At 48.5% G+C, this 13,319-nt stretch overlaps 1 protein-coding gene across 1 annotated transcript in view; it reads right to left on the bottom strand.

Annotated features, from left to right (window-relative positions):
* The window catches only part of GALNT6 (polypeptide N-acetylgalactosaminyltransferase 6), a 24,496-nt gene that overhangs the window by 2,047 nt on the left and 9,130 nt on the right, over positions 1-13,319 (bottom strand). The window contains 7 exon segments of the mRNA XM_006757069.2: positions 552-704; positions 1,757-1,858; positions 2,457-2,588; positions 3,082-3,282; positions 4,595-4,712; positions 8,012-8,246; positions 9,324-9,473. Coding sequence (XP_006757132.1) covers positions 552-704; positions 1,757-1,858; positions 2,457-2,588; positions 3,082-3,282; positions 4,595-4,712; positions 8,012-8,246; positions 9,324-9,473 — 1,091 coding nt within the window.

Below are 13,319 nucleotides of genomic sequence, written 5' to 3'. Positions count from 1 at the left end.
TCAGGGACAGGACTGGGGTAGAACAGAGTGAGCCAGTTTGTGCTCAGTACTATAGAAGTTACATTATAGACCCTGAGGCAGTGTGGTGTAATGGAAAGAGCCTGTGCTTTCGAGTCAGACTTATTTGGGTCTGAATCCCAGGCCTGCCATTTACTAGCGATGAATCTTGGGCCAGGCACAAACTTGCTGAGCTTCTTGGGAAGAACCTCTGAAATATTAATCAAACCAATGTATGTGAGTGCATAGTCTTGTGCCTGACACATGGAGGGAGGAACCATGAGAGACTCTTCGCTTTCATCTATTTAGGTTCAGTAAAAAAATACTTGAGCCATGACACACCTGACCCTATCTTTCTATCAGCCAGACCAGCCATCACCAAACATTACTTAAGTCCTGAGAACTCTGCCTGGGACCAAGCCCTCACCCTCCATACTTTCTAGTACTGATCTACTCCATGATATCTCAGGCATAAGATATAGAAAATAAGGAGGGGCGGGGGGGGGCAGTGGTGGCCTTGGGTTCTTGATGCTGAACTTTCTGGGCCGACTTACCTGGGTCAATTCCCATTCCTCGTCCTTGGGGACTTGGCTGTTCTTGCCAGTGAAGTGACAGCTCCTAAGGCCCAGAGTGCCAGCACTGGCGTGTAGACACAGCTGCTTTGCGATGTTGTGGCGAAGGTCCCTCTGGGTTGTGTACTCAAAGTACTAGAAGTCAAGACAAGAAGAGGTCTGAGAGACAGGCGGAGAGTTTGCCCACCACCTTGCCAAGCCATCTGCCCTAAGGTGCCAATCACAGATGGCCTCTTGGGGAGGCAAGTGAGTGAGCAATGAGACTTTAGTAATTCAAGTGTCACCTTCAGGAATTTTTAAACATATCTGGGTTATACTGGAATAATAGTTAATTCTTATTTTTTATTTAATTAAAATATTAACCTCGCTTCATGTTAAGCATTATTTGTGAAGTCATGTGTCTGATATTCTAGTTCTTTTGTTAATAGATTACTAGTAAAATAAAAAAGCTCACCAATGTACACCTAAAGTCATCATGCAGGCCAGTGGTACAGGGAATTGTTTTAGAATGACTACCTTCATATAGACAGTCTGTTCAGTGTCCCAAGCCACTCCTTCCCTTGCTTCAATTATGGTTCAAGTACTTCTTTCTTACCAAACGCTGGGCATTCAGGGTAGATTGAGGAACTCAGGCCAAAAAGGTTACTAGTTATTCCTCAGGAAAGAGCTGGGCCATTGTGGGGTATGGAGTACATTTTCAGGATGCTAGGTGACTAAGATGTCAGGAGGTGGTTGTTTTGGGGTCATTTTTGGGTGGTAGGGTCACAGTGTTATTTTGTGGGCTGAAGAGGCACTGAAGATAGAAGTTGTATGTAGATGAGGGAAAGTGTTCAGAAATTTCCCACGCTTACCCTAAAACATCACTTAGCAGCTGGCATCCTCCAGCAAGCCGTCTCTGATGAACAATCCTCCCCTCCCCTATCCCTTCCTAGCACCCAGCACTGATGCCCAGTGCTCTCTGTATGTCCCTAATTCAGACTTCAGACCTTGTCTGTCTCTGTCATGCTTTCTTCCTCAGACTGGGAGTTTTCTGAGGGCAGGGATGGGATCTCCTCCTCTCTCCGGATATCCCCCATCCTCATCCTTCGGAAAGGACTATTTTGAGTGGAGGAAAGGGACCCCTTACGAGAGGAGATGCTCAGAGACAGGCTTCTCTTGGGCCTGCCCAGTAGGGTTGGGCTATATACCTGGTTGCCACCAAGGCCGTGGCAGGCATACATGATGAGGGGTTTCCCTCCGTGGTTCTTCTCACCCACATCCAGGCACTGATTGATACCAAGGTTCTTTATCTGCAGAAGGGGGAGTAGAGAGGGAAACCAGGACAGCATAGTCAGGAGATTTTTAGTTTGTGGTGTCAGGCCCAATTGGAATAAATTTGCATGACTGGATTTCTCCTCTGCTCATTAACCCAGATGCCTGAAGTTAACAGCAAAGTGAGGTGCACAGCCCAGAGGCGGGGCCAGGGCATGCTGGGCCACCTCGTAGGCTGCTAGGTCTGTGGAGAAGTCCTTAGCACATGGGCATTTCCTCATGAGCAATGGCTCTCAAAGTGTGATTCCCTAGACCATCAGTATCACCCACAAATTTGTTAGAAATGCATATTTTCAGGCTCCACCCCAGTCCTACTGAGTCAGCAGTCTGTGTTTTAACACTCCTTCCTGATGATTCTGATGCAGGTGAGCATTTGAGAGCGAGTCACTGCTTATAGGCTGTTTCCTCATAAGGAGTTTAGCTATCTCTAGAAGCTCCAAAGTCCTCCTTCTGGATAAAGAAGTGTGGAGAATAAAATTCAGTTCTCATTTGTCATCTGTCTGTGGGGAAAGTGGTCTTGAACTTCTCTAGGGGGTTCTGTGATGGTGGGCAGGCAAGTTGGTTCTCAGGACTCACAGCTCCATAGAAGGTGGGCTTCAGGTCAGGAATAAACAACTCTGGGTAGATGTTGTGCAAGAACCAGGAAAAGTTACGACAGTGTAGTTGTTCCCTCAGCTGCAGTCGTTCCGAAATGTCACCAAAGGTTTTCTGTCAACAAGACAAACCCCTAAGGATCAGTACCACCAGCCTTGACCTTCTTGCCTGGCTTGAAGTAGTCCAGAGTTCTTGGGGTCACTTTTGCCCAGAATGGGTCTCAGGCTCACTCCTGCTCAGGACCTGTTGGAGCTACTGACCCAGTCTCACATCCAATCCCAAACCCCATCTTGGCTTTGGGAACTCCACCCGTATCCCCCTCACTCCCTCCTCTCCTGTCACTTCCCAGGTAGTTTCCTCCCAGCCCCATTCTGAGCCTCTCAGAGCAAAGCCAGTCCTCCTGGAAGAGGTTCTTTCTCTAAATCTCTTTGCTCTCCCCTCCCAAGACACTGGGGCTCTCTAGGCAGGGACAACAAAGACTCCTCTCCCCATTCTCTCGCTTCCCTGGGCTAGCTCACAGGGTCTAAGGTCATTAAGCTCTTGACAGGGTCTGGGATTCTGTACTTTTCTTCATCCAGACCCTCCCCGGAGGACCATTTCATCTCACCTCTTGGGCCATCTTTGCTGCCTCCATATTTCTCCGGTAGAAAATCTCCTTGTAGCTATCCATCCAGACTTCAGCCAGGCGCACTTGGTTGCGAGCAATAACATTGGTGCCCTTGGGAAAGGTGTGGGGGCTTTTGGTACGGAACACGTGGCCGACCACAGAGCAGGGGATGATCTCCAGCTGGCCCCCACACTGCCACACCTGCCGAAAAAGGACACAAAATGGGGCCTTTAGGAGCTGGGTGGGGCAATCTCCCCCCAAGCAGCTCTGTTCCATTCCCAGAGCACCAGACCCCAGGTCCAGGAAGCTCAAGGAAATGCTACTTTCTCTCCTGGAAAAAAGGACAATGACTAGGCTTCTTCTTAGGCCATGACCACACACACACAATCCCTAGCTCTCTGATATCGGTTCACTCTGATTTAAGCACATTTGCATGTCTGAATGGCCCTCAGGACCCATTTTAGAGAAAAGACAGTTTGGCTAACTTTGGCTTTTTGAGTTGAAAATGTGATTTTATCAGCTCACAGAGGTATTACTGGAAACTCAAACTTCCTCAAATCAAGATAGACCTGTGAGCCAATCAGAGCATCTGCAAGGACAGTCAATGCCAGGTGGCCTGTGGTCGTCACCTGGACCTGCAGCACACTAGTTCCCTAGGACAGAGACTGAAGAGAGGTCAGAGGCTCATGGATGACCCAGAATCAGAACTCTGGGAGTTATGGGGAATGAGCTGGTGACCCTTCTGTTTAAGCCTTCCCACCTGTATCTCCTCTTTTTAGGTTTTAAATTAAGAGATATGTTGTTCATTTTAGTACAACAGAAACAGAAATACATAATAACAGCAGGTATTAAAGATGTGCTTAATACGTGCCAGGCACTGTGAGAGGTGACTTCACAAATGAGCTCATTTACTTACTAATTACCTCTCCACTGGCATGGGGATTTGTATAGATTTCACGAAGAGGCAATCCTTTGTTCCTAACCTAATCCTGATTTGCCTTATTCCTGGAACCCCTCAGAGTTCTGGGGTCCACCGAAATTTGGGCACCATCTTCTCCTACAGTATGAAGAGCTTTCTGAACATAAGGCAGGGAAACTCTAAGACTACCAGGGCACATGTCCTCTGACCTGGAAAGGGGAACCTGATTTTTCTAGAAAAAAGATAGTGACTGCTTACTAACCTGTTCCAGGGTCCTCTACCATGATCAGGGTCTAATCCTTTTCTACAGACACCATCAAAGAGGTCTGTAGACATCCAATGCCTATTACCACTGTTATCCCTTCTTTCTGAGGAGTTCTGCTCAGTAATTTGTTTCAAGTTGTCTAATCTGACTCCCAAAGTCCCATTGTCAGAGGCAGGGAGGGGAGCAGAGGAAGAGCAGAGTCATGCCAGGAAAACAGCCACCTTTTAAGTTCAGTTCCAGATGCTATATTTCTGCTGCCTAAGAGACAGGTTCTCAGGCTGGCCCCTGGGATGTTGTGGTTCCCCCCTCGAAGCCCTCTTCACTCTCACCCGGAAGGACATTTCCACGTTCTCCCCTCCCCAGATCTCCATCTGATTATCATAGGTACCGATGTGCTCAAAGTAGGACTTGGAGATGGAGAAGAGGCCACCAGCAAACGTCGGGGATCTGGAGAGACAGAGGGAGAAGCATGTGCATCTTCTGGGGAGGAAGTGAGAGGAGTGGAAAGCTGGGACTCACCGCTAATGCTTCCTACCCTATTCCCACCCCTTTTCCTGGGATAGACAGCCCCTCTTCCACTAAGTAGTTTATTGAGCTTTTATTGTGTCTCTTTACCTTCTAGGAACTAGGTCATGGAGAGATGTAATTATCATTACTCTCTTCTAAAAGGCACCCATTCATCTATTTAACCAAAGATTGTATTAAACCAGCCACCAGGACCTGTGCTACATGTTAGTTAAGACAGATCTTATTCACTGAGAACTCAGTGTAGTAGCAGAGGGTAAAGCTACCATTGTTTGTTTACTTTTTGGCAGCTAAGTTCCTGGAGCATAGTAGATGCTTGGTTATTAGAAGCAATGTGAAATTGTTTTTGGACATAGGATTCAAACCATGAATGAATGAATATTATGAGTTGAACTGACCCTATTGTTTTTCAGAGTCCCTGGACCTTGAGGGACTAGAAAGCCACAGTTTTAGTAGGAGTCCAGCCCTGGTACTTAATACTGCATGAGCAACTAGCTTTGGGGGAAATCTGCCAGCTGCTCTGGACAGAGGAAAACTCCTGGAAACAGAATAGGAAGTGAGATGACACCGAAAGGAGCATTTGGAGGTTACAAAAAGATTCTGGCTTTCAGACAAAAGCAGGGAGGCACAGACTCATACAAAGACAAATTAACAAAAACATCTCATACCGAGTGTCTCAGAAGGGGAGCTGGGCTAAGGGTTGAAGGTGGGGGTAGAGGCTAGGGGAGACTAGGGTTGACTATCAGATACTTAATCAGGAGGTGCTGGTAGCTCTGCCTGGCCAGGCTCTCTTGGACGTGGCTTTGCTGCCCCCTTCTGTTGCTTCTTCATGTAGCCCAGAACCAATCAAGGTGCTTCACACACAGCAGGGGCTCAATCAGTGTTCATTGGACTGATCTGTTAAGGTGACTACACAAGAGCCTGACCTTGGGGTTAACCTTGTGGCTGCTCTTGTTGCCCTGAAGTTGGCTCCTGCAGCTGCTTTCTGGAAGAAATTTTAATTGGGAAACCCTCATGCTCATACAGGCTTTCTGTCACTGGTTCTGACCCAGGAGTTCTAAGCCAGCCCAAGTAAGGCCCAGAAAGGTTCAGAGAGTCCTGGGATTCCAGATTAGCACTTTTGGAACCCCTTCCTCCCTCCCTCCCTCCTTCCTTCCTTATTTCCTTCGTTGCTTCTTGTATGTGCTCTGACCGGGGATCGAACCCACAACCTTGGTGAATCGGGGCCATGCTCTAACTAGCTGAGCTACCTGGCCAGGGCTTAACCTACTTCTTCTTGAGGTTCTTCCTGCCTTGGGCCTGTCCCTTGGCTTTGAAAGGTCTCTGACCTAGAAGCCACTGACAAATGACCTCTGAGGATAAACCCTACACAGGGAAACTCACTGCAGACCCACAGCCTACAGGCAACAGTCTGTGCTTCCTGGCCTACTTCTTAGGATCCTCTGGGTCCCTTATTTCTCCTCTCAGCCTCCTGTTAGCTTTCAGAGTAAAGGGTACTGCCTGCAGGTCTCCTGGTGGGGTACTATGCACAGTGCTGTGGGCGAGTCATGCACACCACCAGGCAGCAATTTCATTCCTCCAACACTGGAGCCTTATCTTCCAGCTGTATGGTCCATAGACACTGGAGCCAGGGACATCAGTGATGGGTGGTGGCCAGGTGCCCTGTCCCTGACTGTGTCACTGTGTGCCTGGCACCCAGCTTGGGGGAGGAGGGCTTTGTTGCTGTACATAACAAACAAAAGACATCTATGAAGCAGTCAATAGGGAGTTCTCATTTCTTTTCTCCCTCTTGCCTTCTCTTTTCCCCTCTCTTCTTTCTGTTGCTGCTTCTCCTTCTAATGGAGACAGAGAAGCTGGCTGTTCAGAATCCACGGGAAGTAATCAGCACCCATCTGATCCCTCTCCACTGAGATTCTGGGCAGCATGTGTTAGGACTTGGGCATGTGGAGGGAGAAGAACTCCAACACTCTCTTCCTTTCAAGCCTTCCCTCTTATCTCTGCTTATTGTATCTCCTATCTCTGCTTCCCTCCATCCCAGATATATATTCAGTTGACCTTGGAGTTTCCTGTCCCGTATAGGAAAACAATGACAGATAATCACAGGATACTCTAAAAGCCACTCCCCAACTCAGTTTGGCTGAAATATCTGTTAAAATAAACTTGTGGTTGCCTGGTTGGGTGGCTCAGTCAGTTGGAGCATCGTCCCTACTCCAAAAGGTTGCGGGTTCGATTCCTGGTCAGGGCACATACCTAGGTTGTGGGTTTGATCCTTGGTCAGGGCATGCATAGGAGGCAACTAATTGATGTTTCTCTTTCTTTCTCTCCCTGCCTCTCTAAAAGTCAATATAAATGTATCCCCAGGTGAGGGTTAAATAAAATAAGCTTGTGGTCTCTAACAACACCAACAGGCAATTGGAGAGGGAAGGACAGGGTAGAGGTATGAGGGGAAGGTAATGAGTAAACTTTCATGCATCCATCCTATAGCTCAGGGGTTGGCAAACTATGGCCTGGGGACCAAACCTGGCCTGGCTTTATATAAGGCTCTGGGTTTATATAAGGATGGTTTTTACATTTTTAAAGGATTGTTTAAAAAGAAACACAAATAAGGAATATTATGCAACAGACTATATGTAACTGACAAACCTGAAATATTTACTATTTGGCTCTTTACCAAAAAGTTCAGGGCAACTGCAACAAACTGCAAACTGCAGAACACTTGCACTATTCTTTTACTACGTTTCCAGTCTTTTCAAAGAGAATGACCTGGGAGCACATGCCACCCACTCTTATTACAATGGCTATTCAACAATGGCCACTACCCACTATCTCTCCGCACCTCTGCAAACACCAGTCGTGGTCTCCTACAAATGGGGAGGAATAGATGACACAGTGTGTAGAGCCCTTAGTCCAGTGCCAGGCACACAGTAAGTGGCAGATAGGAGCAGTCTAGTGCCATGGTTAGAAGCGTAGGCCTGGGCCAGACAGGCCAGGATGGGTATCCCTGTTCCACCTTTTGTTAGCTGTGTAATCTGAGGCCAATGTTTATCTCTAAGAAACTCAATGTTCTCAGGCTAATCATAGGGAATGAGAATTAGGTAAAATATGTCAGGTGCTTGCTAGAGCACTAATAAATGTTGACCTGAGATGGCCCAGGTCCCTAGGACTGGGTGAGTCTGGACCATGTAGGCCGGGTTGGGGGCTCACCAGGCTGTGGTCCTTACTTGATTGGGTAAGTCTCGTCCTTGCGCCTCTGCTTTTCATGTGGAGGTAGAGTCTCCCAGCCGAAGGTCAGGCTCCAGTCAAAGTTGCCACGGCTATGGACTCTGCCCTTCTGAACGGGCTTGGAGAACTCAAAAGTGTTAAGGTCAATAGTGACGATGTCTGGGCTCACCACCGCTGTCTCATCCTCGGTGATGCGAGCCAGGAGGGGCTCCAGCCAGCCATGGAAGCACTCACCTGCAAGCCCAGACCGGGAGACAACTGTCAGGGTTCTGATCACAGCTGAGCCCATGCCCCAGGACAGCGGGGAGACTCAGGAGGACAAGTGAATTCTCCATCCACTCCCTCGCTATAGGCCGAGAAACACAGGCAAGCTCGCTCATAGCTGTTCAGAACAGAGAGAGATCTGAGAACCTCCTCTCCCCTCCCCCAACCTAACGAGGCAGGCAGCTCTGGAGGGGAGAATGGAGGTCTCAGGGGACTAACATGGACTCAACTGATCCCAAAGCACAGGAAAGGCCCTGGATGGGTGTCTTCAGATTCCCAGCCTACCCACTGAATCAGCCCCCCGCCTCCCCAAGCGTGGATTTCAGAAGCAGGTGTCCCCTCTACTGGGAATATCTGCATCTCAAGCTGCAGCTCCAGTTGTAGAATAACAATCTCTTTCATTTGTCTAGCCCTTTGAGATTTTCAGTGAACTATGTATATTACGTTATTTGGCCCTCAGAGTCATAATTCTGTAGGTGAGTAAGGTCGGTATCCTCTTCCCATCTTACAAATGAGGAACCTGAGGCTTTGCTAGAATGCAAACCCGGGTCCTCTGGCTTTCTAGGCTTTCCCCAATATATATCACTGCTTTTAGGAGTTACTTTTCCCTGAGAACATTGGGAGGTGTTTTGGTTTGGGGTGAGAGGGAGAGGGAGGCTTTCCTGGCTCCAGGTGGCCCTACAGGAAAGCTCCACACAGATCAGTCCCCAGTGGTAACAGGAGGCCTCTCTGAGGGGTTGAGTTCAGAACGAGGTACGTACGGATCTGGGGAGAGAGGAATGACTGGGGCTCCGGAGCACACTCCCAGCAATTGGGGGGTGACCAATCGTTTTAGGGTTGTGTGTGTCTCTTGACAAAGCACCCTTGGGATTTGGGTGAGAAATGACTAGAAGCTGGAGAGAGTCCCAAGCCTCCTTCACTCCTAGAACAGAGCAGGAAGCGGCCTGTTGATGCTGTGGTCACAGCTCCTCATTCTGCCAGGGAGGGGTAGGGGATGGGCCAGACTACACCCAGGCCTCCTGGGTGCCAGGCCAGCACTCTACTCACAGTGGGCGTCCAGGAAGGTGAGCACCTCTGCCTGTGCCACGCTGGCTCCCAGCAGTCGGGCAGTGATCAACCCCTTCCGCTTCTCCTGCCGCACCACCCTCACGATCTGCAGCTGCTTCACGTACTGTTCCAGCTGCTCCTTTAAATACTCTGGAAGGGACAGTGTCATTGAAGTCAGCTCACCGCTTTGTTGAAAACCTAATCCCCTGCGGGTGCAGCGCTGGCTCTCTTGGGCCTCCAGCAGGCCCGAGTCTTTAATCCTCCCACACCTACTGCACTAAGCAAGTCCATGGAAGCAGATGGTGGGGGAGGGGGTGGAAGGAGGAAGTCCTGTGTGTGGCCCAGCACCCCTGCCACCCAAGCCCACCTGGCCTGGACACTGGTTCTGCAGTGTCGGTCCTATGCCTGTTTACCTAGGCACCTCTGAGACAGGACCTCAGGGTTGTGTTTCTTTGGTTTAAATCAAGTATAAACTTCTGACAAGGGCTTCAGAGGCCCCTCTTGGTCTCTGCAGCCTTTCAGCTGCCGTCTTTCAGAGCCGTAATTCCATCCTCCTCTCCTTTCTACCCCTAGTGATTGTGACAGTTTCCAGTGTCGGCTTCCCTGTCTTCCAGGCTCCTCAGAATAAGTTTGCCAGGTAGAATATACAAATGTTGATTTCTTACTTGCTGGACCAGCAGCAAGAAGTCTTACTCTAATCCCCTTTATTACCTGCTTTGCATGTGGAATATTTTAGGAAATGAGAAGGTGAAGAGCCTCTTTTTAATTAAATTAAAAACATGCATCAAGTGCCTGCCATTGGTCAGGCACAGTGGTGAGCCCAGCTACCTAGGGTGATCAGTAACCTGTCAGAGGAAGTACAGGGTTGAGAGCCTGCAGGGGAAATGGGGGCAGGGGGAGAGCAACCATCCTGAATTTGGGGATGAGGAAAGCTTTTTGAAGGGAGGGGTATCTCTGCTTAGATCTTTCAGCCTCCTGAGTGGAGGCTTACTTCATAATCCTGTTATTCAGTCTGGAATGCTCAGAGCATTAAAAATAGCTCTACTCTGAAGCAATCCATCTTGAAACATATTCCAAATCTTACTTATGTTTTACTAACTGTGATTTTGGTTTCCCATGCTCTTGTTCTGTTCCTGATTGTGCAATGGAGTTTCAGAAGTGGAAGTGGAGGGGAAGATGTAAGCGATGATTGTGTCCTTTCTCTTTCAAGCTGTGGGATCAGCCCAGTGCTCAGACCTTGCTCACACAGCGTCCAAATACTTGTACCTACTATGTGCTTTTTTAAAAGATTGATTTCAGAGAGGAAAGCAAAGATAGAAACATCAATGATGAAAGAGAATCATAGACTGGTGCACACCCGACACTGGGGATTAAGCCTGCAACCCGGGCATGTGCCCTGACTGGGAATCAAACCCTGACCTCCTGGTTCATAGGTTGATGCTCAACCACTGAGCCACGCCGGCCAGGCTGAACTAGGTGCTTTTCTGTTGACTTTCTTAATATTCTCTATGAAGATTAAAACACTATGAAACAGGGAGTGTTGTCCCCAATGTTTATGAGTCAAAATTAGCCTCATTTGGCAGCTTTGGCCCAGCATTCACTTAGTAAACATCTGCTAATTCACTTCCTAGGTGCCTGACACTACCCTGGTCAGGGAGGGGCCTGGTTTGGGTCCTGCCTTCATGGATCTCCCAGACTCATAATCCAACTACAGCCCCAACTGCTGGTTCTAACAGGAAGCAGGGAGGAACCCCAACCAAGAGCCTCGTCTTCTCACAGGAAGTTCATGGTGATGGAGATAACTCAGGGACAGAACATCATAGGAAGTGGGTTTTGTGGTAAGAAACTGCAAAGCACTGAGCTGTGAACCTCAGGGGGCCTGAGCTCTACAAGACCTTCCCCCCGGGCTCAGGTGGCTGGACTGGACCTGTGGATTCTGAGCATGAGTGGAGGCCCTTCTAGGGGAGTGAGACAGTCTTCCAGTCACACCCATGGACCCACTGGACATGTGCTCCAGAGCATGGAGACACAGACAAGCCTATCCATGCTTTCTTATGCCCCCTAGACAACAGCCTCCTAATTTAAGTTTAATACCCCACCACCCCAACCCAGCTTCATGCCTCCTGACAGAGGCTGTAAGACTCCTGTGACCTCCAGCACAGATGCCTTATTCAGTCTCATCAATATGCAGATGGCTCCTAAGTCTTCTTTCCTGGCCTTGCCATCTTCACATGGATGTATAACAGAACCACAAACCAAACACACCCAAAACGGAACTCCAGATTTCCTCCCAAGCTGCACCCCAGGCTCCCCCAAGTCAGTATACGGTACCTGCATCCCTCCAACTGCTCTAACCTAGGCGTCATGCTGGATTCTACCCTTTCCTCATCCTTGACAATGAGCCCATCAGCAAGTACTGCCAGTTCTTTCTCTTGGTCCTCACTGTCACCTCAGGAATAATGTCTTTTTTAAAAATATATTTTTAAATTGATTTCAAAGAGGAAAGGAGAAGGGAGATAGAAACATCAATGATGAGAGATAATCACTGGCTGCCTCTTGCATGTCCCCCAGTGGTGATCCAGCCCACAACCTGGGCATGTGCCCTGACTGGGAATTGAACCGTGACCTCTTGGTTCATAGGTCGATGCTCAACCACTGAGCCATGCCAGGCAGCAGCAATAATGTCTTAACTGGTTTCCTGGCCTCTGTTCTACACCATTCTTCACAATCTATTCTTGACATAACAGCCACAGTGGGCATCAGTTATCTTACAAAACTAAATCAGATTATGTCAGTATAGTGGTTTGAAATTGCACTTAAAAACAAAATCCAGTCCTGGCTGGGTGGATCAGTTGCTTGGTATGTCCTTCCTACACCAAAAGGTTGTGGGGTTGATCCCCAGGGGCGTACGTACAGGAGGCAACCAATCGGTGTTTTTCTCTCTCTAAAATAAAGAAAAACATATCCTCAGGTGAGGATTTTAAAAAACAAACAAACAAAAAACAACAAGAAAAAAAAAGTCAAAATCCAAACAGTAATGGTGGCTCCTCAAAAAATTAAACATACAATTGCCACATGGTCAAGCAATTCCACTTCTGGGTATATACCCAAAGGAAGTGAAAGCAGGCATTCAAACGAATATTTGTACACTGATGTTGATGGCAGCATTATTCACAATAGCCAAAATGTGGAAATAACCCCAATGCCCATGGATAGATGAATGAATAAACAAATCCAGTTTATACAAACAATAAAACACTCAGCTAACCCAAAGTGCTCCTCAAGTGTCTCCTCCCGAGTTTCACACAGTGCATTTCCAGACTTCAGGGCTGCCCCTTCTTTCCTTTCCTTCACCTGCTGATCCCTCTACCTTCCCTTCCTACAGCGGCCCTTCCTGGCCAACCCAACCTCCATGCTCCTCCCCTCTGCATGAGGAACTGACTCACTGAGGGGCTGTTCACTTCCCAGATCTCCAGGTCCTGGGTACGTGTCTGATTTCCTCCCATCCATCTAGCAAATTCCCGCAGGAGGGAGGCTTAGGCTCAATCTTCCCCAGGGGCAGGGCAGGGCTTTGACATGGGAATGACCTGTGTGGGGCACAACAGACTGATGAGCCCGATGGGCCAGTTTTCATAAGCTTGTAGAGTCTGCCAGACCAGGAGTACACCTGGCATCTGACCTGGCCACACAAGAATAAAATCTGTGCCCAGGGTTCAGACTCTGAGGTAGGTAAGAAAAAGTTCCCCAGCCTGCCACTGGGCCTCCTCCCCCTGCTCCAGCATCAAACGTCTTGTGTACTTGTGGTCACAGGGCACTGCCAAGAACCAGGATAGGAGGACAGAGAGCATGGACATTGTATTTCAGCAGAGACACAGCTCTTCTCTGTGTGTGTGTAATGAGAGCCAGTTAATCTGATCAAATGGTCAAATGTGTGGAAAATTTTATCCTGCTGTGGACAGCAGACTTCTGACCATGGATCCATTTGTCCCCCGCCCC

The sequence above is a fragment of the Myotis davidii genome, unplaced genomic scaffold, assembly GCF_000327345.1.
Source record: "Myotis davidii unplaced genomic scaffold, ASM32734v1 scaffold233, whole genome shotgun sequence".
In the NCBI taxonomy this organism is placed as follows: Eukaryota; Metazoa; Chordata; class Mammalia; order Chiroptera; family Vespertilionidae; genus Myotis; species Myotis davidii.
Note: the sequence above shows the minus strand (reverse complement) of the source record. Positions and strands in the feature narration are given on the sequence as shown.